The following is a 27,309-nucleotide window of genomic DNA, read 5'->3' as shown; positions in this document are numbered from 1 at the left end:
CCCAGGCCGCGGAGGAGGGCGCGCAGGAAGGCCGCGGGCGGGCGGGCGGGACAAAGGGGCCTGGGGCCGCTCACCACTAGGTCCCACCTGAGAGGCCCCCGGAGGGACACGGTCACAGCCACCAGGGCAGGGGTCTCAGAGGTTTCTCAGCCCCCTGCGGACCCAGGAGGAAGGGCCTCCGGCTGCCCCCTCGACACCCCTCCCGACCGCCTGTCTCCTCCGAACACTGGACCTCTGCAGGTCGCCTGCACCCCTCTAAGTCCAGCCCAGCGACTCACTCGTTCTTCCCCAGGATCTTCTTGACGTGCTCCATGATCTCCTTGTTGCTCTTGGTCTCCACGTCCACCAGCACTTGCTCCCCGGAATCTGGAGCAGGAGGGGAAGGAAACGGGGGGGAGGCTAAGAAGGCGGCAGGAGGCCGCTCCGTCTCCGCTGGTGCTGGACCGGGGCTGTGCGTTCAGTGGAGAATTCTAGCAGTAAAGCAGGTGTTTACATAACCCACAATGCAGCCCTTTTCCATTTCTGTAGTTGTGAACACAGATGAACTTCAGGTATGTACAGAAGCGTTCATTCTCTTTTAAAGGAAACAACCTCCATGTTCATGGATAGGAAGATTTCATATTGTTAAGATGGCAGTCGTAGCCAAGTCGGTCTATGGATTCACTCCATCCCTCTCCAAATCCTAGCAGATGTTTTTGTAGAAGCTGAAAAACTTTGCATGAATTTAAGGCTAAGGACCCAAAATAGCCAAAACAACTCTGACCAACCCGAAAATAGGAAAACATTTCACTTTCCAGGTTCAGTTTTACTGCAGGCTACAATATGGGCTTGCCAGGTGGCGCAGTGGTAAAGAATTCTGCCAACGCGGGAGACACAAGAGATGGGGGGTCGATTCCTAGGTCAGGAATATCCCCTTGAATAGGAAATGGCAACCTGCTCCAGTATTCTTGCCTGGAAAATTCCATGGGCAGAGGAGCAGGGTGGGCTACACAGCCCCTAGGGTCCCAAAGAGCCGGACATGACTGAGTGTGTACACACACACCCCCACAGGCTACATAATCAAGTCAGTGTGGTATGAGCGAAAGAACAGACTATAGAACCAAACTGAGTCCAGAACTAAACATGAAATTTACGGTCTACTTTTCAACAAAGATGGCAAGACAACTCCATGAGAAAGAAGAACATCTGATAAAAGACCTGTTTTCCGACTAAAGAACTCTTACAAACAATCCCAAGGAAAAATGGGCTTAAATACCTGAATAAACAACAATAATTAAATGCCTGAATTTAACAAGAAAAATGGATAATAAGCACATGAAAAGGCACTCAATATCATCAGTCATTACAAAAATACAAAATAAAATCACAGTGAGATATTAAGGTGGCTAATTTTGTTTTAAAACACAATACCAAGTGTTAGGATGCAGAGTAACACTCAAAACTTTCCTGAGTTACTGGTAAAAATGCAAAAACATTACACCCATGTCAGACAGGTAATTAGGACACACAAAAAAGACTGGAAAGAAGTAAAACTCTCTTTGTAGAAGGAATGATTGTTTATGTAGAAAATCTTAAGGAATTTAGCAAATAAAAACTACTAGAAATGTGAATTATCAGGGTTACAAGACACAAGACCCACATATAAAATCAGCAGTACTTCTATAAGGCTGTGTGATGTTAACCAAAGAACAGAAAAATGAAGCTATAAAAAATGATGGGAAGAGCTGACTCATTTGAAAAGACCCTGATGCTGGGAAGGATTGGGGGCAGGAGGAGAAGGGGACAACAGAGGATCAGATGGCTGAATGGCATCACCGACTCGATGGACATGAGTTTGGGTGAACTCCGGGAGTTGGTGATAGACAGGGAGGCCTGGCGTGCTCTGGCCCATGGGGTCGCAGAGTCGGACACAACTGAGCAACTGAACTGAATATTTACAGAAAACATACTCAATACTATTAAAATGTCCATTATCCTCAGTGATCTATAATGTAATTCTGATCAAAATCCCAGCAAGCTTTTCCCCTAGAAACTGGTAAGCAGATTTTAAAGTTAATATGGAAATGCAAAGAACCTACAAGGGCCAACTTTAATCTTGGGGGGGAAAGAGAGGGCGGGGGGACAAAGTTGGATGTACACTACCTGCTCTTAACACAGATTTTAAACAGACAAAAACCAGTACGGTGTGCTATTAGCGTGAGGACAGACACAGATCAGTTAAAGAGGATGAAGAGTCAGAAACTCGAACAGCCAAAACAATCTTAAAGAAAAACAGCTCAAGGAGTCATGCTCTCTGACTTGAGACTACACCAGAAAGCTGCGGCATCCCAAACTGCAAGATACTGGCACAAAAGCAGACACAGATGAGTGGGGCACAGAAGGGACTCCAGAAACGCAGCCGCACAAAGAACGCGAGAGCGCACAACGGAGAAGAGACGCTCCCTGCAGTGAGCGGCGCTGAGACGCTGGAGAGTGATGAGTGAAATCAGGACGTTTTCTAACACCATCTACAGAGATAAACTCAATATGCATCGAAGGCCTAAGACCAGCTACCACAAAATTCCTAAAAGAAAATAAATATGAAATAAATCTCAGCAATATTTTCATTTTTTTTGATCTGCTAAAACAAAGCAAAAGTAAACAAATGGGGAACCTCTTTGGTGGTCCAGGGGTTAAGAATCTGCCTTGCAAGTCAGGGGCCTTGGATTTGATCCCTGGCTGAGGAACTAAGATCCCTCCCACGTGCTGCGGAACAACTAAGCCCGAGTACCGCAACTGCAGAGCCTGCGTGCTGCAGCTGACACCCGATGTAGCCAAGCACATACATACTTGTTTAAAAACTAAAAACACATGAATTTGAGCAGGCTCCAGGAGTTGGTCATGGACAGGGAAGCCTGGCGTGCAGCAGTCCATAGGGTCGCAAAGAGTCGGACACGCCTGAGCGACTGAACTGAACTGAACAACAAATGGGACCTAGTTGAACTTAAAAGCTTTGGACCCAGCAAACCAGAAAACAAAAAGACAAGCTATAACGTGGGGAAACTAATGACAAATGATACGATAACGGGTTAACATCCAACATATATATACAGTTCACACAACTTGGTATCAAAAATAAAAGCTGTAAAAAAATGGGCAGAAGAACTGACATCTTTCCAAAAGGAAATGCAAATGACCAACAGGCACAGAGAAAGATTCTAAGATAATCTCCAGGGAAACGCAAATCAGAACCACAATTAAGATATCACCTCCCACTTGTCAGAGCGGCTATCATCTGAGAGACCCCATGTCCAAGAGTTGGCAAGGATGTGAGAAAATGATGTGAGCCACTGATTGTGGCTCAGATCATGAACTCCTTATTGCAAAATTCAGACTTAAATTGAAGACAGTAGGGAAAAGCCACTAGACCATTTGTGTATAACCTAAGCCCTTATGATTTCCCTTATGATTATAGACTGGAGGTAATGAATAGATTCAAGGGATTAGATCTGGGAGAACTATGAATGGAGGCTCGTAACACTGTACAAGGAGGTAGTGATCAAACACATCCCCAAGAGAAAGAAATGCAAGAAGGCAAAGTGGCTGTCTGAGGAGACCTTAGAAATAGCTGAGAAAAGAGAAGCAAAAGGAAAAGGAGAAAGGTAACGGTATACCTAACTGAATGCAGAGTTCCAAAGAATACCAAGGGGAGATAAGAAAGCCTTTTTAAGTGAAAATGCGAAGAAATAGACAAAAAACAATAGACAGGGAAAGACTAGAGATCTCCAAGAAAACTGAAGATAGCAAGGCAACGTTTCATGCAAAGATGGGCATGATAAAGGACAGGAATGGTAAGGACCTAACAGAAGCAGAAGAGATTAAGAAGAGGCGGCGGCGGCGGAGGGGGGGGGCAAAGAAAAAAAAAAAGAGGTGGCAAGAATCCACAGAAGAACTGTACAAAAAAGGTCTTAATGACCCTGATAACCACGACGGCATGATCACTCACCTAGAGTCAGACACATCCTGGACTGTGAAGTCAAGTGGGCCTTAGGAAGCATCTTTCTTTGCTAGTGGAAGTGATGGAATTCTAACTAAGCTATTTAAAAAGACAATGCTGTTAAAGTGCTGCATCTAATATGCCAGCAAATTTGGAAACTAAGCAGTGGCCACAAGACTGGAAAATATCAGTTTTCATTCGAATCCCAGAGAAGTACAAAGCCAAAGAATGTTCAAACTACTATACAATCATGCTCATTTCACACACTAGCAAGATAATGCTCAAAATCATTCAAGCTAGAGTTCAACAAATATGTGAACCAAGAACTTCAAGCTGTGAACCAAGATGTATAAGCTAGATTTAGAAAAGGAAGAGGAAGCAGAGACCAAATGGCCAACATATGTTGGATCATAGAGAAAGCAAGAGAATTAAAAAAAAAAAAATCTACTTCTGCTTCATTGACTATGCTAAAGCCTTTGACTGTGTGGATCACAACAAACTGTGGAAAATTCTTCAAGAGATGGGAATACCAGACCATCTTACCTGCCTCCTGAGAGACCTGTATGCAGGACAAGAAGCAACAGTTAGAACTGGACATGGAATAGACCAGTTCAAAACTGGGAAAGGAGTATGTTCTAGGCTGTATATTGTCACCCTGCTTATTTAACTTATATGAAGAGTATATCGTGCGAAATGACAGGCTGGATGAATCACAAGCTGGAATTCAGTCCGTTCAGTCGCTCAGTCATGTCTGACTCTTTGCGACCCCATGAATCGCAGCACACCAGGCCTCCCTGTCCATCACCAACTCCTGGAGTTTACCCAAACTCATGCCCATTGAGTTGGTGATGCCATCCAGCCATCTCATCCTCTGTCATCCCCTTCTCCTCCTGCCCCCAATCCCTCCCAGCATCAGGGTCTTTTCCAATGAGTCAACTCTTCGCATGAGGTGGCCAAAGTATTGGAATTTCAGCTTCAGCATCAGTCCTTCCAATGAACACCCAGGACTGATCTTCTTTAGGATGGACTGGTTGGATCTCCCTGCAGTCCAAGGGACTCTCAAGAGTCTTCTCCAACACCACAGTTCAAAAGCATCAAATCTTCTGCGCTCAGCTTTCTTTATAGTCCAACTCTCACATCCATACATCACCACTGGAAAAACCATAGCCTTGATTAGACGGACCTTTGCTGGCAAAGTGATGTCTCTGCTTTTTAATATGCTGTCTAGGTTGGTCATAACTTTCCTTCTAAGGAGTGTCTTTTAATTTCATGGCTGTAATCACCATCTGCAGTGATTTTGGAGCCCCAAAAATAAAGTCTGACATTGTTTCCACTGTTTCCCCATCTATTTGCCATGAAGTGATGGGACCAGATGCCATGATCTTAGTTTTCTGAATGTTGAGCTTTAAGACAACTTTTTCACTCTCCTCTTTCACTTTCATCAAGAGGCTCTTTAGTTCCTCTTCACTTTCTGCCATAAGGGTGGTGTCATCTGATTGTCTGAGGTTATTGATATTTCTCCTGGCAATCTTGATTCCAGCTTGTGCTTCCTCCAGCCCAGCGCTTCTCATGATGTGCTCTGCATATAAGTTAAATAAGCAGGGTGACAATATACAGCCTTGACGTACTCCTTTTCCTATTTGGAACCAGTCTGTTGTTCCATGTCCAGTTCTAACTGTTGCTTCCTGACCTGCATACAGGTTTCTCAAGAGGCAGGTCAGGTGGTATTCCCATCTCTTTCAGAATTTTCCACAGTTTGTTGTGATCCACACAGTCAAAGGCTTTGGCAGTCAATAAAGCAGAAGTAGATGTTTTTCTGGAACTCTCCTGCTTTTTCGATGATCCAGCGGATGCTGGCAATTTGATCTCTGGTTCCTCTGCCTTTTCTAAAACCAGCTTGAACATTTGGAAGTTCATGGTTCATGTATTGCTGAAGCCTGGCTTGGAGAATTTTGAGCATTACTTTACTAGCGTGTGAGGTGAGTGCAATTGTGTGGTAGTTTGAGCATTCTTTGGCATTGCCTTTCTTTGGGATTGCAATGAAAACTGACCTTTTCCAGTCCTGTGGCCACTGCTGAGTTTTCCGAATTTGCTGGCATATGGAGTACAGCACGTTCACAGCATCATCTTTCAGGATTTGAAATAGCTCAGCTGGAATTCCATCACCTCCACTAGCTTTGTTCGTAGTGATGCTTCCTAAGGCCCACTTGACTTCACATTCCAGGATGTCTGGCTCTAGGTGAGTGATCACACCATTGTGCTCATCTGGGTCGTGAAGATCTTTTTTGTACAGTTCTGTGTATTCTTGCCACCTCTTCCTAATATCTTCTGCTTCTGTTAGGTCCATACCATTTCTGTCCTTTATTGAGCCCATCTTTGCATGAAATGTTCCCTTGGTATCTCTAATTTTCTTGAAGAGATCTCTAGTTTTTCCCATTCTGTTGTTTTCCTCTATTTCTTTGCATTGATCACTGGGGAAGGCTTTCTTATCTCTCCTTGCTATTCTTTGGAACTCTGCATTCAAATGGGAGTATCTTTCCTTTTCTCCTTTGCTTTTCTCTTCTCTTCTTTCCACAGCTATTTGTAAGGGCTCCTCAGACAGCCATTTTGCTTTTTTGCATTTCTCTTTCTTGGGGATGGTTTTGATCCCTGTCTCCTATACAGTGTCACGAACCTCCATCCATAGTTCATCAGGCACTCTATGAGATCTAGTCCCTTAAATCTATTTCTCATTTCCACTGTATAATGTAAGTGGAATTAAAATTTAAACTAAGCTGGATAAACTAAGCTGAATTAAGATTTATTAGTTAAGCCAGGAGAAATAACAACGTCAGATATGCAGATGACACCACCCTAATGGCAGAAAGCAAAGAGGAACTAAAGAGCCTCTTGATAAAGATGAAAGAGGAGAGTGAAAAAGCTGGCTTAAAACTCAACATTCAGAAAACTAAGATCATGGCATACGGTCTCATCACTACATGGCAAATAGATAGAGAAAAAATGTAAAGTGACAGACTTTATTCTCTTGGGTTCCAAAATCACTGTGGATGATGACTGCAGCCCTGAAATTAAAAGACACTTGTTCCTTGAAAGGAAAGCTATGACACACCTAGATAGCATATTAAAAAGCAGAGACATTACTTTGCCAAAAAAGGTCCATGTAGTCAAAGCTATGGTTTTTCCAGTAGTCATGTATGGATGTGAGAGTTGGACCATAAAGAAGACTGAGCATCGAAGAACTGATGCTTTCAAACTGTGGTGTTGGGGAAGACTCTTGAGAGTCCCTTGGACTGCAAGGAGATCAAACCAGTCCATCCTAAAGGAGATCAGTGCTGAATATTCATTGGAAGGACTGATGCTGAAGTTACAATGTTTTGGCCACCTGATGTGAAGAAGTGACTCACTGGAAAAGACCCTGATGCTGGGAAAGATAGAGGGCAAGAGGAGAAGAGGGTAGCAAAGGATGAGATGGTTAGATGGCATCACTGACTCAAGAGACATGAGTTAAATGGGGGAGCAAACTCCCAGCAAACTCGGAGACAGTGAAGGACAGGGAAGCCTGGCATGCTGCAGTTCATGGGGTCACAAAAAAATGGACACGACTTAGCAAATGAACAACAATGTAAGTGAAATAAGTCAGACAGAGAAAGACAAATACTGTGTGTTATCGCTTATTTGTGGCATCTGAAAAGTACAACAGACCAGTAAGAATAACATAAAAGACGACTCACAGATGCAGAGAACAAACCAGTGGTCACCAGAAGGGAGCGGGAGGGAGAGAGGGACAGTAAGGGGCAGGCACATGAGGTACAAAGTGTTATGTATGAAAACCATCTACACAGATGTACAGCGTGGGGGATACAGCCAGTATTTTATAAATTGCATATAACCTTTAAAATTGTGATTCACTGTTTTGTACACCTGTGACTTATACTAACATCAACTATACTGTACTTCAGTTTTATCTGGTTTTAGCCTTGTGTCTTTCAAGATCTTAGTTCCCCAAACGGACTGAACCCACGCCTTTGGCTGTGACAGCATCAGGTCCTAACCGCTGGACAGTCAGGGAACTCCCCCATTTAACCGTCTTAAGGTATAAAATATGGTGGGCTTTAGCACACTCACTATGTTGTGCAACATCACCGCTACCGAGGTTCCAGCACTTTCCTGTGACCCCAAACAGACCCCGGTACCCGTGAAGCTGTCCGTTCCTCCTCCCCACAGCGCCCCAGCCCCAGACAACCACTTCCTGTCCCGCGGCTTTGCTCCCTTCACCTCACACAGATGGACTCACACACGCCTTCTGCATCTGCCTTCTTTCTGCTGGCTTGTTTACAAGGTCCACCCATGTTGAAGCATATGTCAGTACTTCAGTCCTTTTCGTGACTGAATAATATCCCACACTGAATGAATACATGCATTTTGTTTATCCATTCACAGTCAATTTTTATTTTTGACAGAGACGTCAAAGAAATCTCATAAGGGAAGTGACTGTCTTTCAACAGACGGTGCTACAATAGCTGAATATCCCAAATCTAAAAAAAACAAAACTGAACCTCAATCCTTATCTCACTTAACACACAAATAACTAGATCACAGACCTGAATATAAAATTAGAGACTCGCCCAGTTTTAAAGGAAACACAGGAGAAAAATCTTTGCACCTCTGGGGAAGAGAGATTTCTTGGCCGGCACACAAAAAAGTACTAGACAAAAGAAAACAGCTGAGAAGCTGAAATTAATCAAAATGCAAACTTCTGCTCTTCAAAAGATACCTTTAAGAAAAGACCACCACAGACAGGAAATATTCACAACACGTCTATCTGACGAAGGGACCGAATCCAGAATATACCAGCAACTCAACAAGAAAAGAGCCCTCACCTTTTAAAATTTTTAAACAGACAAAAGATCCAAGTAGACCCTTCAGAAAAGAAATGAATGGCCAATAAGCACATGGAAAGACACTCACAGGGTAATGCAAACCAAGATGTCAAGGAGACATACCCCCGCTGGAATGGCTAACACTGAAAACCCTTAAGTGACAAGAGATGGCTCCCGTAGATGGACCCCCTCTTCGTCCGCTAGAACCTGTGAGTATGACCGCTGATGTGGCCAAGGGGCCTCTGCAGGTGCGATTAAACTCAAGGACCCAGAAATGGGGCGAGTCTCCCAGACAACCTGGCGCCTCCATTTTCCACAGTCCTTAAAGCTGGAGAACTTCCCACGCTGTGGTCAGACGCACACGGGACGGGGAGGCAGCCGGCCGCCAAGGCAGCGCCCAAGGATGGAGGGAGGCCCGGAGCCAAGGGCGGCACGGCCTCGACAAGCTGGACGAGGCCCGGGAGTGCTTCAGCCCAGGGCCCCCAGGAGCGGAGGCTCTGCTGACAGCCTGAGTTTACACCCTGCTGGATTGAGACCTACAAAACCCTCAGGTATGCACTCTGCTGCTTTAAGGCCCCAAGCTCGTGGTGATGTTAAGAGCAGCGACAGGAAATGCAGGTAGTAACGGAGGGCCGGGCTGAGGCTGGAGGGCCAGCAGGACCCCCACCCTGTGCACGGCAGGCTGAGCGGCAGGGTCACCTTGGAGGCCTGCCTGGTGGCTTCTAAGGACGCTGTGTGTCCACTCTGTGGACAAGCCAGCCCGAGCCCGTGCCCAGGGGAACTAAGCACCAAGGTCCACAGAGACGGCCGCTCGCAGCCCCCTCGAGCGAGGACACCCCACGCCCCGGCAGCAGAGCCAAGCCCGGCACCCCCAGGCCTCGGTCCAGGACCTGCTGCCTCTGCAGAGCTGCCCGCCGGCCAGCCCCCCAGTTCCCAGCGCTGGACCTCCATCTGGGGCAACTCCTGTCCAGTCCTCCTTCCAGAGACGGCAGACCTGCCTTACCATCTGAAGACTTTCCCTGCCCGCCACCCCGCCCTCCATAGGGCTCACACCTGTAACTGTCTGGGCATCTATCAAAAACCCAAATGTTCATCACACTGCTCAGCAGTAAAAATGAGTGAGCTACGGATACACACAACAGGGGTGACTCTCAACACCATGAGCAAAAACCAGACACAAAAGAATATAGACTGTGAGACTCTATATTAAGTCCTGAAATAAATAAAACGAGGTAGTCTCGGACGTCCCTGGTGGTGCAGTGGATGCGAACCCGCCTGCCAGTGCCGGGGACACAGTTCAATCCCTGGTCTGGGAAGAGCCCACACCTTCCTCAGAGCAACTAAGCCCCCAGGTACCACAACTACTGAGCCCGCACGCCTGGAGCCCGGGCCCTGCGACGAGAAGTCCCCCGCTCACCTCAACTCGAGAAAAGCCCGTGCAAAGCAGTGAAGCCTCAGTGCAGCCAAAAATGAATACACAGATAATCAGTCTATGGTGAAAGAACTGCCGACAGTGGGAATTCCCTGGTGGTCCGGTGGTTAGGATTCAGCGCTTTCCCTGCTAAGGGCCAGGGTTTGACCCCTGGTCGGGGAACTAAGATCCCACAGGCCATGCAGTTCAGCCACATACACACACAAAAAAGGAAGAACTGCTCGTAGCGGTTGCCTCTGCTGGGAGTGGGAACTGACTGGAAAGCAGGCCTGGGGGACTTCCTGGAGTAGGAGAGATGTTTTGTCTTCACTGGGGAACAGTGACACAGGTCCTTCACATCTATCAGAGCTCATCCCTCCGTGCACAAAAGACCTGTGCATTATGGGTAAATTATCCCTCAATAAAGTTAGTTTTTTAAAACAACAACACAAATACAAACACAGAATTGCCAAACCACCACCATGCTCCTCAGTTCCACCTTGCTCTATTTTTCTTTTTTCCCATCTTCTAACAAACCATGCTATTGAGTTTCCTGTTCATTCTATCTCCTCCTGCTGGAATATCATCTCTACACGACTGGAGGTCTTTGTCCTTATGGCTCCCTGACACCCCAAGCACTCAGAAGAGTCCGTGGGTCCTAGCAGGAACCTGATACATAGTTGTTAAATGAATGAAAGAACATCATCGATTTGTTTCCTGATGCATTTCCCAATCTACACTTCATTTGATTCTCGTAACTGTGTAAGGCAGATATTTTGCCTTCCCCTAGAAATACAGAACTGGGAACAATACTTGATCAGAATGATTGATGAGAGAGCCGGGCTAAAACACTGGGTCTGACTTCCAGGGACTGAGCCCGATTGAATGGAGTCTTCACATTTGTTCCTCGAGAGGACAGGAGAGCATTGCCAAAGTACGTATGATCCAGAAAGGTCTCACACACACACACACACACACAGTTCAAGAGAACGTGGCCAGTATGATCAGACACACACACACACACACAGAGTTCAAGAGAACGTGGCCAGTATGATCCAGAAAGGTCTCACACACACACACACACACACACACACACACACACACAGTTCAAGAGAACGTGGCCAGTGCTGAAGGACACACCCTGGGAGACCAATCTAAGGTGCAGGGAAGGCTTCCCGAGGGAGCTGGTGCCCAAGCTGAGTCTCAAAGGAAGGTAGCAAGGGGATTTCCAGCAGAGGGCCTGACATGAGCAAAGGCATCAAGGGCAAGGGAATTTGCAGACTGGCCCGTATGATGTGAGGCCTGCAGGAGATGTGGGGCGACAGGAGTGAGTCTGGCGGAGGGTTAAGGCAGGGGATTAAGGCGGGGGCGGGTGGAGAGACCTTGTGGCCGCTGGGCAGCAGGGGCAGAAGCCAAGGTGACCAACAGGTTTGCAGCGCCCCCCTCAGGCCCCAGTGACGGCCGCACAGGAGGAACACAGGGGATCGGCAAAGGGCTCCGTGCTCACTGGGGAGCCCTAACCCAAGGCCACAGAAGTGGAGCTGAGAACCAAGGTCACCTCCGGAACTGACTGAGCCCCACTGTAACCGTTCCCAAAAGCCCCCCCGGTCAGCACCAAGCAGGCTTCTTGACCCCAAGTTAGGCAAAAATGCCCACTCCAGTGCTCACCCTCGAGGGCCCTAACCAATCACCCAATGCCACCCTTCCAGCAGGAACTTTCTCTTCAGATGATAAAAACTGGCTACTGACCCCCGAAAAGCGTGGGCTCTCCCTGGTCTGTCAGGAGGTGTTGGCCCGCTGTGTTTGCAGTGTCTTAACATTATCTCTGCTCTTTGCTCTTAATAAACTCACTCCCTTCTGAAATGCTCGTGTCAGGAAATTCTTTTCCAACCCGCACCAGACAGCCGGGACACTCACCCAGATAGAACCGCAGGAAAGGGGTCGGTGTCATGTTCTTAAACAGCATCACCTGCACCCAGGGGTTCTTGTACTGGATCTGAGGTACGTTGAAAAACACGAATTTCCTGCAACACAATAAATTAAACCCATGAGAGTTTTTACCTAAAACTTTAGGTACCTGTGTATTCTTCTAAAGAGAATTCTAAAGAGTCCAGAACTCTCATCAGATTCCGAGAGGACTCAGCGCCCCAAAAAGGTGGAGTGAGGAAAAGCAGGTCACAGGAGTCCATTAACATGCTGTCTGAATGGAGGTGTTGGGACCCCTGATTTGTCATTTAAGGAAAAGAAATCTATATCCTTACCTCACACTGCACATTAACCTGAAACTCACCAAAGCACGAGTGTAAATACAAAAATGAAATGTCCCTGGTCTTGCTTGGTGTGACAGTTACACAGTGTACTCATTTGAGAAACTGTATATCTCCAGGTGAGCACTTTATGTTTTTTATCATCGTCATGAAAGTTGGTCAGTCATGTCCAACTCTTTGCAAACCAGGCCAGAATACTGGAGGGGGTAGCCTTTCCCTTCTCCAGGGCATCTTCCCAACCCAGGGATTGAACCCAGGTCTCCGGCGTTGCAGGCAGATTCTTTACCAGCTGAGCCACAAGGGAAGCCCAAGAATGCTGGAGTGGGTAGCCTATCCCTTCTCCAGGGGATCTTCCCGACCCAGGAATCAAACCAGGGTCTCCTGCACTACAGATGGATTCTTTACCAGCTGAGCTATCAGGGAAGTCCTTATGTTTTTATACCAATATTTAAAAATAAAAGGAACCATAAGAACAATCATGGGGAATACTCTTACAATCTAGGAGTGGATAAATCACTGAACTCAGAAGGTTTAAAACACAGACCAATTTGATTAATTAAAACTTTTGCAGGATTTCCCTGGTGGTCTGCCATCACAGCCTTGTGGTAATGAAGGAGCTTGCATAACTCAAGCTATGCTATTCAGCGCCACCCAAGACAGACGGGTCACAGAGAAGAGTTCTGGCAAAACGTGGTCCACTGGAGGAGGGAATGGTAAACCATTCCAGTATTCTTGTCACAAGAAGCCTATCAATAGTATGAAAAGGCAAAAAAAGGTAACACCAGAAGATGAGCCCCCCAGATCGGAAGGTGTCCATTATGCTACTGGGGAAGAGCAGAGGACAATTACTAATAGCTCCAGAAGGAAGGAAGCCTCTGGGCCAAAGTGGAAACGATGCTCAGTTGCGGATTTGTCTGGTGATGAAAGTAAAGTCTGATGCTGTAAAGAACAATACTGCATAGGAGCCAGGAACGTTGTTAGGTCCATGAATTAAGGTAAAACGGAAGTGGTCAGACAGGAGGTGTTACAAGTGAACATCGACACCTTAGGAATCAGTGAACTAAAATGGACAGGAATGGGTGAATTTAATTCAGATGATCATTATATCTACTACTGTGGGCAAGGATCCCTTAGAAGAAATGGAGTAGCTCTCACAGTCAACAAGAGTCTGAAATGCAGTACTTGGGTGCAATCTCAAAAAGGACAGAATGATCTCAGTTTGTTTTCAAGACAAACCATTCAACATCACAGCAAACTAAGTCTATGCCCCAACCACTGATGCCAAAGAAGCCGAAGTTGACCTGTTCTATAAAGACCTACAAGACCTTCTAGAACTAACACCGAAAAGAGATGCCCTTCTCATCATAGAGGATTGGAATGTAGAACTAGGAAGTCAAGAGATACCTGGAGTAACAGGTAAGTTTGGCCTTAGAGTACAGAATGAAGCAGGGTAAAGACTAAAAGTTCTGTCAAGAGAACGCACTGGTCATAGTAAACATTCTTTTCCAATAACACAAGAGATGACTCTACACATGGACCTCACCAAATGGTCACAGAAATCAGACTGATTATATTCTTTGCAGCCAAAGATGGAGAAGCTCTATAAAGTCAGCAAAAACAAGACCGGGAGCTGACTGTGGCTAAGATCATGAACTCCTTATTGCTAAATTCAGGCTTAAACTGAAGAAAGGAGGAGAAACCACTAGACCACTCAGGTATGACCTAAATCAAATCCCCTATGATTATATGGTGAAGGTGATGAATAGATTCAAGGAATTAGATCTGGTAGACAGAGTGCCTGAAGAACTACGGATGGAGGTTTGTAACACTGTACAGGAAGCAGTGACTAAAACCATCCCAAAGAAAAAGAAATGCAAGAAAGCAAAGTGGTTGTCAAGGAGGCTTTACAAAGAGATGAGGAGAGAAGAGAGGAGAAAGGGAAAGATACACCCGACTGAGTGCGGAGTTCCAGAGAATAGCAAGGAGAGAGAAGAAGGCCTCCTTCAAAGAACAGAAGATAACAACAGAATGGGAAAGACTAGAGATCTCTTCAAGAATACTGGGGATATTAAGGAAACACTTCATGCAAGGATGGGCACAATAGAAGACAAAAATGGTAAAGACCTAACAGAGGCAGAAGAGATTAAGAAGAGGTGGCAAGAACTACACAGAACTACACAAAAAAAGTCTTAATGATCCAGATAACCACTATGGTATGATCACACACCTAGAACCAGACACCCTGGAATTCGAAGTAAACTGGGCCTTAGGAAGCATTACCACAAACAAAGCTAGTGGAGCCAGCTGAGCTATTTCAAATCCTGAAAGATGATGCTGTTAAAGTGCTGCACTCAATATGTCAGCAAATTTGGAAAACTCAGAAGTGGCCACAGGATGGGAAAAGGTCAGTTTTCATTCCAATCCCAAAGAAGGACAATGCAAAATAATGTTCAAATTACCATACAATCACACTCATTTCACACGCTAGCAAGGTAATGGCTCAAAATCCTTCAAGCAAGGCTTCAGCAGTACGTGAACAGAGAAATTTCAGATGTATAAGCTGGGTTGAAAAAAGGCAGAGGAACCAAAGATTAAATTGGCAACATCCATCGGATCACAGAAAAAGCAGGGAATTTCAGAAAACCATCTATTTCTACTTCACTGACTACATTACAGCCTTTAACTGCATGTATCACAACAAACTGTGGGAAACTCTTAAAAGAGATGGGAATACCGGACCACCTTACCTGTCTTGAGAAACCTGTATGTGGATCAAGAAGCAACAATTAGAATTGGATATTGAACAACTGACTGGTTTCAAATTGGGAAAGGAGTATGACTAGGCTGTATGCTCTCACCCTCTTATTTAACTTATACACAGAGCATATCATGCGAAACGCCAGGCTGGGTGAAGCACAAGCTGGAATCAAGATTGCGGGGAGAAACACCAACAACCGGGAAGAAGAATTAAAGAGCCTCTTGATGAGGGTGAAAGAGAGCTAAAAAGCTGGCTTAACACTCAACATTCAAAAAACTAAGATTGTGGCATCTGGTCACATCACTCCATGGCAAATAGAAGGAGAAAAAGGGGAAGCAATGACAGGTTTTACTTTCGGGCTCCAAAACCACTGCAGATGGTGACTGCCACCATGAAATTAAAAGACACTTACTCCTTGGAAGAAAAGCTATGACAAACCTAGACAGTGTATTGAAAAGCAGAGATATCACTTTGCTAACAAAGGTTTATATAGTCAAAACTATGGTTTTTCCAGTAGTCCTGTACTAATGTAAGAGCTGGACCATAAAGAAGGCTGAGTGCCAATAAATTGATGTTTTCAAATTTCCGAAATTCAAGAGCCCCTCGGACAGCAAGGAGATCAAACCAGTCCTAAATCCTAAAAGAAATCAACCCACAATATTCACTGGAAAGACTGATGCTGAAGTTCCAATTCTTTGGCCACCCGATACAAAGAGCTGACTCATTGGAAAAGACCGTGATGCTGGGAAAGATTGAGGGAATGAGGAGAAGGGGAGGGCAGAAGGCCAGACAGTTACACAGCACCATGACTCAACAGACACGAATAGGAGCAAACTCCAGGCAACAGTGGGGGACAGGGAAGTCTGGAGTGCTGCAGTTCATGGGGTCACAAAGAGTCAGACACGACTTAGCAACTGAACAACAACTGGTGTTAAGAGTCCACTTGCCAGTGCAGGGGATACGGGTTCAATGCCTGGTAGGAACTAAGAACCCACATGCCATGGGGCATTTAAGCCCATGTGCCCCAGTTATTTAGCCTGGGAGCTGCAACTACTGAAGCCTGCATGCTCTAGAGCCCATGTTCTGTAATGAGAGAAGGCCCTGCTTGCTGCAACTAGAGGAAGCTGGCTTGCAGCAATGAAGAGCTGTGTGCCGCAATGAAGACTCAGGGCAGCCACAGATAAATAGATAAATAAATACAGCCCTCCGCAACGCAAAACTTGCCAAAAACAAAATCAACATCTGCCAAGCACAAAACACAAAACAAAAGGTTAATTCCCTTACACAGAATTCTGCACGCCGTTAACAAGATTCATAATCCAGTAGGGCAGGCAAAGGCTACAAACAGGCAGAAACCCACATGGTCTATCAGAGAAGGATCCCCAGCATCTTCCCAACAACTATACATGAAAATCATCCCTTTTCATCTCTTAGAGTGCTTAAAAAGTGAAAGTGTTAATCGCTCAGTCATGTCAGACTCTTTGCAACCCCATGGATCACAGCACTCCAGGCTCCTCTGTCCATGGAATTCTCCAGGCAAGAACACTGGAGTATACTGCCCAGAATCTTGGGCAGCCGTTCCCTTCTCATTATAAGCAATTAATTTACAGAAGTGAGGGGGCTTCCCTGGTGGCTCAGATGGTAAAGTATCTGCCTGCAATGCAGAGACCAGGGTTTGATTCCTGCGTTGGAAAGATCCCTTGAAGAAAGGAATGGCGACCCACTCCAGTATTCTTGCCTGGAGGATTCCATGAACAGAGGAGCCTGGTGGACTACAGTCCATGAGGTCGCAGAGAGTCGGCCATGACTGAGCAACTAACATTTTCACACTTACAGAAGTGAGGAAACCTTTCCTTATGTATATTCATTGGTTTGACGTCCTTGGGGGTCATTGTGGAACTAGCACAGATCTTGACTTAATGATTTCACCTCTGCCTTTAGGTATTTTCACACTTGAATGCAAAGACACCCGTGAACTTTACTGATCATTTTTTACAGCAAAGGGACAAAAACAGCTTAAATGTCAGGCTGACTATATAAATTATGACACAAGCGCACACCAGGATCCCTCTCTACCTGCTCTCCATCCTGAGTGGCTGACAGATACGCCCTAGGGAGTGGGCTTTCTTCCCCAGTGGCTTCATGTTGGGTTCAGCCCACAGGGAGCATTGTCAAAACAACAGAAAGAGTCAGGGAGAGTCAAGGAAGTTCTTTGTCTGGCTCGACCCCAGGCTCAGTCCCAGCTCCGCAGGCTCCTGTCAGGCAGCCCTCTTCACCCCCAGGGCCCAACAACCATTCTCCTCACTTCTGCAGCCTCGACCTGGGGTCTTGCACCGTTCCCAAGACCCGCGGCCCTTTGCTGCAGTCCTGCAAAGCCTGCACCTGGTACCTCTTGGGGAGCTACAAAATACAAAGAAACTATATGGGCCTAAAAATAACCCCCTGTGCATGCGCAGTTGGGGCAAGTTCTCCACCAAAAGATACAAAATTTACAAATCCCAACGGCCACTTCTGAAGAGCCGGGAGCAAAAACTGGGTGTCGGGAGCAAAACCAGGGTACTGCGCATGCCCCACTGCACTCAGCACCACAAAGAGGTGGGCCAAACACCTAAGCCCCACCTCAGGCCGACCCCGGACACACCCCCACCCTCACCCCATATAAGGAGCCAGCGCCAGGGCCTGCTCCCTCCCTGAGCAGGTGCGAGAACTCCAGCGAAGCGCCGTCTGGGTCTCCGGTCCGTCCGTCTCTAGTGACTGGGGAAGGCCGGGAACCCGACCAGCGATGGCACCCGACCTGGGCCAGGCCCCTGCCGGGGCGAGGACCGGGGAAAGTCCGAGACCACCGAGCGAAGCTTCTGCGTGGCTGACCAACGCCTACCTGAACCGCATGCTTCACCAACACCGCCTGCTGTGAGTCTGCCTTCCTGGCCCTGGGGGCCTCGGGACCCTGGTTCGGGCAGTGCTGTCCCTCCGCAGTGCCCTCCTCCCTCTCCTGAAATCTCTGTCCTCTCCTTCTGAGAGAGATTTGTGCGTGTTAGAGATTGTAGTGGCTGGAACTTCTATGGTCCCAGTATTCTCTTCACTTCCCTGCTGTCTTGTTCTCTTTTCCAGTCTTTTCTGTCCCTCCTCCCTGTAACTCCCCTTCAGTCCTTATAACTGTGCTCCTGTTCCCTCTTCTGTCTTTAAGGTTTTGTCACTGGGGTCTTTCTTTTATGTACTTTTGTCTGTCCGGTTGCTCCTGCAAGTCTCTGCCCAAACTGTGGGCAGGGTGGAGCATTTAAATTTTGAAATACAAATGCAGCCCACATTGCCTGAGACTTTAAGAAAGAAAAGACCAGAGGGGCTTGCACTTACCTCCTCCGCTTTCACAGTGTAACTATTCTGCCTGGGCTCTGGGAGCCTGCAGCTGTCCTCTGCTTTTGCAATGTAACTGCAATGTAACTATTTTGCCTGAACTCAGGAACAGCCCGCTTCATCTGTAGCCCCAGACTGAAGGCGGGGGCAGGGTGGGGGGGTGGGGGTGCCCAGGGGAAGGAAGCCATTTTAAATTCAAGCCGGAAAACTAGGAAATCTCTGGTCCTATAGAAATTGGCTAGTCTGACTTTAAGCTTGTGGGTTTACCTCATTCAGATCTGTCTTGAGAGTCATCAACGATAAGTATAATACTTTCACTGTACCTAAGGTTACTGAAGGTCAGTTAAGTACACATTGTGTTTTTGTTATGAAATTTGCCAACAGGTGTAATAATCTGATATGATTAAATTTTTAAGTAAATGGGATGAACAACTGTTGGTTAACTCTAGGGGAATGACTATGTTTTAGAAGCATCCATCTAAAACAGTCTCTTTACAGGACCTCCATGCTGCTCCAGGGGTTAAGAAACCATCTTGCAACCCGCAGGACCAGAGTGCGACTCCTGGAGAAGGAAGGAAGGCTCGACTCGCCACGCCAAGACTGAGCCCACGCTGCAACTACTGAGGCCGAGGACCCCAACTAGAGAGTCCGCAACGAGGGATCCCGCGCCACGCAGTGAAGATCCCCCGTACTGCCAGTGAAACCTGCCGCAGCCAAATATATGAATAAATACTTAAAAGCAGAAAAACGTCTCTGTACATCCTGGTACTCAAAACTAAATTACGTTAAATGATAGGAATTCACTGAATATCCAGGCCATTTCAAATATGATGGATAAAATGTTGGGAATATGAATTGCTAAATAAGTCTAAATTTGCCTGCTTTTGAGAGAGAAGCTGATGCTTGTTTGGGGCTGCTTTGAGAATAGAATGCCAATGTGAGAGAAGGTTTGTAAGATGTATGTTTTTGGGAAAGGAGGTATGAGGAACGGACATACACTTTGTTAAGGGAAAAAGGGTGATTTTTCTCCTAAGGCTGATTATTTCTAAATTGAAGAATAAGGGACAAAGTATTGCTACAGAAAGGGACAGGTTTGCAGAAGTAGAACATTGAGAAGAATTTTGTATGGGGTTTGGATTTTCTACAGTGGAATTAAACCTTACTAGGTAAGTGGGTTTTACTAAGACAGGCTATAGAAGGGCTAGATTTGGCCTTTGCTAAGAGAACGACGTTCTCCAGAACGCTGCTTCTGGTAACAGATGCTGAGTTTCTGTGCCTTTAGGTGATCTGTACTTAGTTTACTTGGTTTTGAAACTTTTTTTTCACCTTAGCTTAAGGAATAATTGCTTCACAGTGACCAATGATTCTGACTGGGTTTTTGAAATTTTTGACAGACTTCCCAAACATCAAATTCTAATTAAAGTTCTCTTGACCTCCAGCTAACCTTGGGGGTGTTTCAAAGGGCCCCTGGAGTATCCCAAACAGACCCTAATTTAACTGGTAGGTTAAATTACATGGGCGATGCTGTCCAAACCTGTTGTTGCCTGTATCAGATAGAGGTTGTCTCCAATTTTATCGCAGTCACTAAACATACGGGGGAAAGGGTTTCAGGTTTTTCTGCTGTCTAGTCTCTCACCTTATTCTATGTCCAACAAATCCCCTGTGGGAGCACTCCCACCTCCAGCCCTCAGTTCCCGACCCCAGGGTGTTCCCCACTGTGCCCAGCTCCGCTTCCCCACCCGGGGGCATTCCCCACTGTGCCCAGCTCGGTTCCCGACCCCGGGGCATTCCCCACTGTGCCCAGCTCGGTTCCCGACCCCGGGGCGTTCCCCACTGTGCCCAGTTTGGTTCCTGACCCCGGGGCATTCCCCACTGTGCCCAGCTCTGCTTCCTGACCCTGGGGGCGTTCCCCACTGTGCCCAGCTCGGTTCCTGACCTCAGGGCGTTCTCCACTGTGCCCAGCTTGGTTCCCGACCCCGGGGCGTTCTCCACTGTGCCCAGCTCGGTTCCCAACCCCGGGGCCTTTCCCACTGTGCCCAGCTTGGTTCCTGACCTCGGGGCATTCCCCACTGTGCCCAGCTCTGCTTCCCGATCCCGGGGTGTTCCCCACTGTGCCCAGCTCGGTTCCCGACCCCGGGGCGTTCCCCACTGTGCCCAGCTCCGCTTCCCCACCCTGGGGCGTTCCCCACTGCCCAGCTCGGTTCCCAACCCCGGGGCATTTCCCACTGTGCCCAGCTCGGTTCCTGACCTCGGGGCATTCTCCACTGTGCCCAGCTCGGTTCCTGACCTCGGGGCATTCTCCACTGTGCCCAGCTCTGTTCCTGACCCTAGGGCGTTCTCCACTGTGCCCAGTTAGGTTCCTCTAGGAGTTCCTTTCTCCATCTCTAATCTCCCCTTTCCTCCAGGCTTCGGCAGCCCGTACCTTATTAGACTATTCGGCTGGCCACGTCCAAGCAGCCCACATCCTGGGATTTATAGATGCCCACTCTTGAGGAATACACCCCAAAATCCGACATAGAGAAAACTGCTCTAAGACAACAAGCTCATAGACAACAGATGCCCCCCCCCCTCAGGGAGAGTCCTGGCAACGCACTGGCACTGGTTCAAATGTCCCCCATCGGGAACCCCTGGTGCAAGGGATGGAGGTAGCCAGAGTAGGGGACGCTCAAAACCCCATTATGTGAGGAGGGCATGCCAACCCCACTCTGACAAAAGTCTCCTGGAAAAATGTCTCTGGGAAGTTGGGTTTCATTTCTAGGAGTGCTCTTGGTTGCAGATGACTCAACATGGGAGGATCCTCTTCTAAGCCAGAAGAGACACCTCTGGAATGTATCCTTAAAAATTAAAAGTGTTAAAAATAGATGGGCTGAAAGGGGGGGGGGGTGTACTTTACTATAACGCTGCCTGGCCTTTATAGAGGTTGGGAGATGGATAAAAATGTCCTGAAAATCCATCTCTAAATTACAATATCATCTTGCAACTGGAAATCTTTACTGTCGCAAGATAGGAAAACGGACTGAGGTTCTGTATGTCCAAGTCTTCATGGTCCTTTACCAAAACCCCGCTCACTCCAGGCGGTTTCTGGGCATTCGAAGGCACCCCTGACATCTCAGGTCATCTCCTAACATCCACCAGCTCTCAGGGGGAGACCAAGCTTCCCCTGCTTCTCTAGACCCTCCTACTTCCCCGGAGGCACCTACTTCCCCAGATCCCTCTGACCAATCCCACACCCCAGCAACTCACAGTGGAACTTCCTATCATCCAAGATCCGGCAAAGTGTGCCCTCCGAGGGAAGTGGCAAATGGCAGGGAGACAATCAAAGGACACGACCCCTTCTCTTTAATCGATGTAGTTAGCCCAAGGCAGACTGAGCCAGTTTTCTCAAGACCCTAGTAAGTTTGTCGAAGGGTTTCAGGCCCTAACACTGGCCTTTGATTCTACTTGGAAGGATGTCCAAATAGTCTTCTCTACTTGCTGTACCTGCGAGGAAAGAGAATTTGGGCAGCAATCCAGCGTCACGGTGACCAGCCTGCCAATTCGTGTTTGTGCTGCTCCAAATCAGGAGCCCAGCGGGAGTAAGTTACTGGGAGGGAACAGAAGCCGGGATGTGCGTGGTGCGTGTGCATTAGGAGGGACGGGAAAGTGTACCCACAGTCAGGTAACTACGAAAAGGTCAAAGAAGTGACCCAAAAGAGAGAAAGAGAAAATCCAGCCTTCTTTCAGGGACAGCATGTGGAGGCTTTTAGAAAATCTACTGACATTGATCCACCCACCCCTGACCGTCAGACCTTGCTGGAACATGCTGTCAGCCCTAACATTAGGCGGAAACTCCAGAAGTTACAAGTCGGCCCACAGACCCCAGTGCCGCAACTCCTAGAGGCGGCCCTTGGGGTATTCAGTAATCCAGACCAACCTGAGGATGAAGAACCTGATGTGAAAACGGGCCAGGGCTCAAGCTAAACTGAGGGCCACGCCTGGCAACCTCAGGACAACCCAAGGCGGGAAAGGAAGTTTAAGCATCCACCTGGAGGTAAAACCAGCAAGGGGGATGCTTCCAATGTAAGTCAACCAGCCAGTGGGCTCCAGAGTGCCAGGAAGAACTCCCTGGTCCGTGCCCAGTCTGCAGACAAACAGGTCATTGGAAGTGGGACTGTCCCCAGTCCCAAAGGGAAGGGGGACTCCCACTCCTGAGACAACCACACTGGACAACTGAGGAGCCCCGGGATGCTGGTGGCTCCCCTCCAACAAGATGTCTGTCTCCCTCAAGGAGCCTCAGGTGGCCCTTGGCATGGCAGGTAAGAAAACCAATTTTTAACTGATACGGGAGTCACTCACTCTGTCCTGATTTCTCGGGCTGGACCTCTTCTCTCCAAAAGCTGTGCTGTGATGGTGTCGAGGGAAAGCCTCACACTCGTTTCTTCGCTGGGCCTCTCACTTGTCAATCTGAACAGCGTTTGACCTCACACGCCATTTTAGTTGTGCCTGAGTGTCCCAAACCCCACTTGTGGGTTCTCTTGGAGTCTTATTACAGCTAGCAGACCCTGAGAGGCCCCTCTCCTTGACTCATGACGGATCGGCTGGAGGAACAAGGGCTGACTGCCAGCCACATCCCGCACACAGCAGACCCTGCGGTTTGCGACAAGGGAGTCCCTGTAGCTCAGTTGCTCAGTCCTGTCCAACTCTGCGACCCTGTGGACTGGGAATCCCTGGGAGAGCTACAAATGCCCAACCTTTAAAAACAAGCCTTAAGCCAGAGTCGCTCATCCTAACAAAAGACAGTGTACCCTATAAAGGTGGAAGCAAAACAACGTTTGCAGCCCTTCACAGAGAAATTCTTAAATTATGGCCTCTTAGCGCCTGTCAGTCTCCATGCAATGCCCCTATTCTGCCAGTTTTTAAGCTAAATGGGGACTATCGAGCAGTTCAAGACCTTAGGGCAGTAAACAAGGCAGGGGTCCCCACACATCCCCTGTGGCCAATCCGTAACAGTATGTTGGTCCCAAGTCCTGGAGATGCCGGGTGGTTTACTGCACGTGACCTCAGCGATGGCTTCGTTTGTGTCATCTCATCTGTCTGCCTTCAAGTGGACTAAGCCCGAGTCAGGCCAAACGTAACAATACACCTGGACAGTACTGCCTCGGGAGTTTCAAGATCGCCCACATTGTTCGCCCAGGTCCTAGGAAAAGAACTAGGGAAATAGACTTAAAAAATGGAGCCCTGTGGGAATTCCTTGGTGGTCCAGTGGTTGAGAACCCACCTGCCAACGCAGGGGACATGGGTTCCATCCTTGGTCTGGAAAGATTCTGCATGCTGTGCGGCAACTAAGCCCAAGGCCCACAACTAGAGAAGCCATCGGAATGCAACTAGAGAGTAGCCCCTGCTCGCTGCGACTAGAGAAGAGTCCACACCCAGCAGCGGAGACCCAACGCAGCCAACAAAGAGACAGAAAGAGGGGCCTTTCCACAGTATGTAGGTGACGTGTTAATACACAGTCCTGCCATGGAGGCCTCGGATCAGAATATCACTTCAGTCCTTAATTTCCTTGGGGTCCGCGGCTACAGGATCTCCCCGGGGCGGGGTGGGGAGGGGGGGAGGGAAGCAAAGCACAAATCTCAAAGCAACAAGTTAAATATCTGGGATATATTACCAACCCTGGGAGGAGACAGTTCTCTCCAGACAGAAGACAAGCTATATGAGGCCTGAGCATCCCAAAGACAAAAAAAAAAAAAAAAAAGTATCTTTGTACTTTCTTAGGCATGACAGGATTTTTGCAGATCTGGATTCCAGGATTCGGACTAATGGCCAGACCTGTATATGAAGCCACCAAAGGCCCAGATGCAGAGCCATTACTTTGGATTGGGGAACAAGAGAGGGCTTTTAACAAAACCACGGAGGCCCTCACCAGAGCTCCTGCTCTGGGGCTCATCAACTGGAAAAAAAGAAAAACAAAACCACAGTTATCTTCAGTGTAGCTGAGAGCAGGCGGGCACCTCTAGGGGTCCTAGTACAAAAGCCAGAAGTTCCTCAGCCTACAGGCTATTTTCTTAAACTAGATTTCGTGGCCTGGCTGCCTCCGCGTGGTACCTGGCGCTGCTTTTTTAGTGGAGGAAGCTAACAAGTGTACCTCTGGACAGTCACCAGAAGTCTAGGTCCCTCATCAAGTACCAGGGACTCACCACTGACTAACCAGGGGTCACCTTGCTAAGGACCAGGTTTGACTGCTTGACTTCTCACAGCTAACCCCCAAAACGCGCCAGTGCGAATGCTCGCTAGCAACACTGGAGTGAGTGGACAGATGCAGGCCCCGTCGGCCTGTGCCCAGACGGGCGCGTGCCACCGCCGTGTCACGTGAGGCTGCGTTCCCACGCGCTCTGCACCTCCATGCGGTATGCACCGCAAACTCTGTGGACTTCTCACAGTAAAGGACCTAGAATTCTAAACAGTGAATTAAAACACTGAGCCTACTAACTACTACATTAACAAGCTGACTCGGGTCATTTTTTGGAGGTTATAAGTGATGCTGGTTTGTTTAAAACACTCCATCACCGATCTGCTTTCACGAAAATCGTTTTGTTTTTATTATTCTCAGTGTGTGCTCCCACTTCCTCAGTGATCTTTAGCAATTAGAGGTTTTTAACATTTATACACTTTCCAATTTTCAATATTATCATAAAATAAAAACTAGAAAATAAGGTAGAAAAATGTGTGTTCCGCTTTAAAAGAAAACAAACAAAAATCAGTGCTTTATTCCAATGTTGTATCTATCTACTTTAATCTGTACATTCCACTTTCCCCATTCTTGGAGATAAAAAAACGGGGTTAGAAACTTTAAAATATGACAGCCTACACAGAGCAAAGTGGCTGGTGCCGCACCTACCTGGGGTCACAGCGTTTGGAAGCTGAGGCCACGGTTTCAGGACAACGACGAGTTGAAAGAGTCAATCTGGTCTGTGTTTCTAGCTGACGAGGACATCCTCTGAGGAAATGCCAAATGCTCTTCAGGCTCACTGACTGCTCTTGGGTTTTTTGTTTGTTTGTTTTTAAGCAGCAGCAGCAAAACCTTTGCCACCTAACACTTCAGCCCAGAAGGCTGAGCTAACAGTCCTAACTAAGGCCTTACGTTGGGAAAAGGAAAAATGAGACATACACATACAGACTCAAAATATGCCTACCTTGTTTTACATGCCCATGCAACTCTCCAGAAAGAAACAGGGCTTTTGAATGCAAAAAATTCCCCTGTAAAAGATGGGACTGAGACCTTATATCTCATAAAAGCAGGTCAAACACCAAACTAGTGATAGCCATTTCCTGCCATAAAGACCAAAAGGAAATTTTTCAAATTACCCCAAGGGAACAACAGGGGCGATCAGTAGGCAAACAAAGCAGCTCTGATGTCCAAACCAGGTAAAAACCAACACTGAGAAAACTTCCCTGCTGGTGCAGTGGCGAGGAATCCCTCTGCCAAGGCAGGGGACGCGGGTCTGCCCCACGCCCCAGAGCAAACGGGCCCGTGAGCCCCAACTCCCGAGCCCTCGCGCCCAGAGCCTGGACGCCGCCAGGAGAGAAGCCGCAGCGCCTCCACACAGAGCCGCCCCGCCGGCCTCAAGGAGAGAAAGCCCCCGCGCGGCAGTGAAGGCCCTGCACAGCCAAAGACAAACAACGAAGCAAAAGGATAAAGAGACCAGCACTGAGAAAAGCTGACAAGCCACTTGGCTTCAGCAGACAATTAACCACCAAATCTTGCTATTCTTTATGGGCAGGGACACCCAAAAACGGTTTACTAGTGTGTTCTCCTGGATTCCACAAGGTGTAAAAAACTTTGGAGGTTTTTATTTTCTTGTTAACTCTCTCCTCTTCAGTCACTCTTATTTAGGCTGTATTTCCTTGGATACACTGTTGTCTTCCCTACTGTCGTAAACCTGAAACTAAGATTCTTCAATCCAAGGAGACCTGGGACCAACAGGGCCAGACCTCACATTCTAAAAAACAGAAAAACAGGCACATCTCTGGTGGTCCAGCGGACAGGACTCAGACTCCACACTCCCAAGGCCAGGGGCCCAGGTTCACTCCCTGATCGGGGAGCTGGATCCCACACAGTGGAACTAAGGGTTTCTATGCTCCAACTACAAAAGATTATAAATGTCACAACTAAAGATCTCATATGCTACAAGTAAGACACTGCACAGTTAAGATTTTTTTTAAAAAAAAGAAAAGAGTATATTAATAAAAAAATTAAAGTAAAATAAAAATTTTTGACCAAACTTGTAAAATAGTGAATATAAAACCCAAATAAACAAATGGGACCTAAATAAACATAAAGCTTTCTGCACAGCTTAAGAAGCCATAAACAAAACAAAAAGACAACCCTCAGAATGGGAGAATATAATCGCAAGTGAAGCAACTGACACACGATTAATCTCCAAAATATAAAAGCAGCTTGTGCAGCTCAATATCAGAAAAACAAATAACCCAGTCAAAAAATGGGCAGAAGACCTAAACAGACGTTTCTCCTAAGAAGATATACAGGTGGCCAACAAGCACATGAAAAAAAGCTCAACATCACTCATTATTAGAGAAATGCAAATCAAAACTACATTGAGATATCACCTCAAACCATTCAGAGAGGCCACCATCAAAAAAATCTACAAATAATAAATGCTGGC

At 47.2% G+C, this 27,309-nt stretch overlaps 1 protein-coding gene across 1 annotated transcript in view; it reads right to left on the bottom strand.

Annotated features, from left to right (window-relative positions):
• MRPS25 (mitochondrial ribosomal protein S25) overlaps nt 1-27,309 on the bottom strand; it is a 50,475-nt gene that overhangs the window by 760 nt on the left and 22,406 nt on the right. Inside the window, exons 2-3 of the mRNA XM_061128928.1 lie at nt 12,185-12,291; nt 279-366 (exon numbers count right to left, since the gene is read on the bottom strand). Coding sequence (XP_060984911.1) covers nt 279-366; nt 12,185-12,291 — 195 coding nt within the window. The remainder of the gene's footprint in view (nt 1-278; nt 367-12,184; nt 12,292-27,309) is intronic.

This window comes from Dama dama, chromosome 24 (genome assembly GCF_033118175.1).
Source record: "Dama dama isolate Ldn47 chromosome 24, ASM3311817v1, whole genome shotgun sequence".
NCBI classification, from domain to species: domain Eukaryota; kingdom Metazoa; phylum Chordata; class Mammalia; order Artiodactyla; family Cervidae; genus Dama; species Dama dama.
This window is presented reverse-complemented; position numbering and strand designations above follow the sequence as displayed.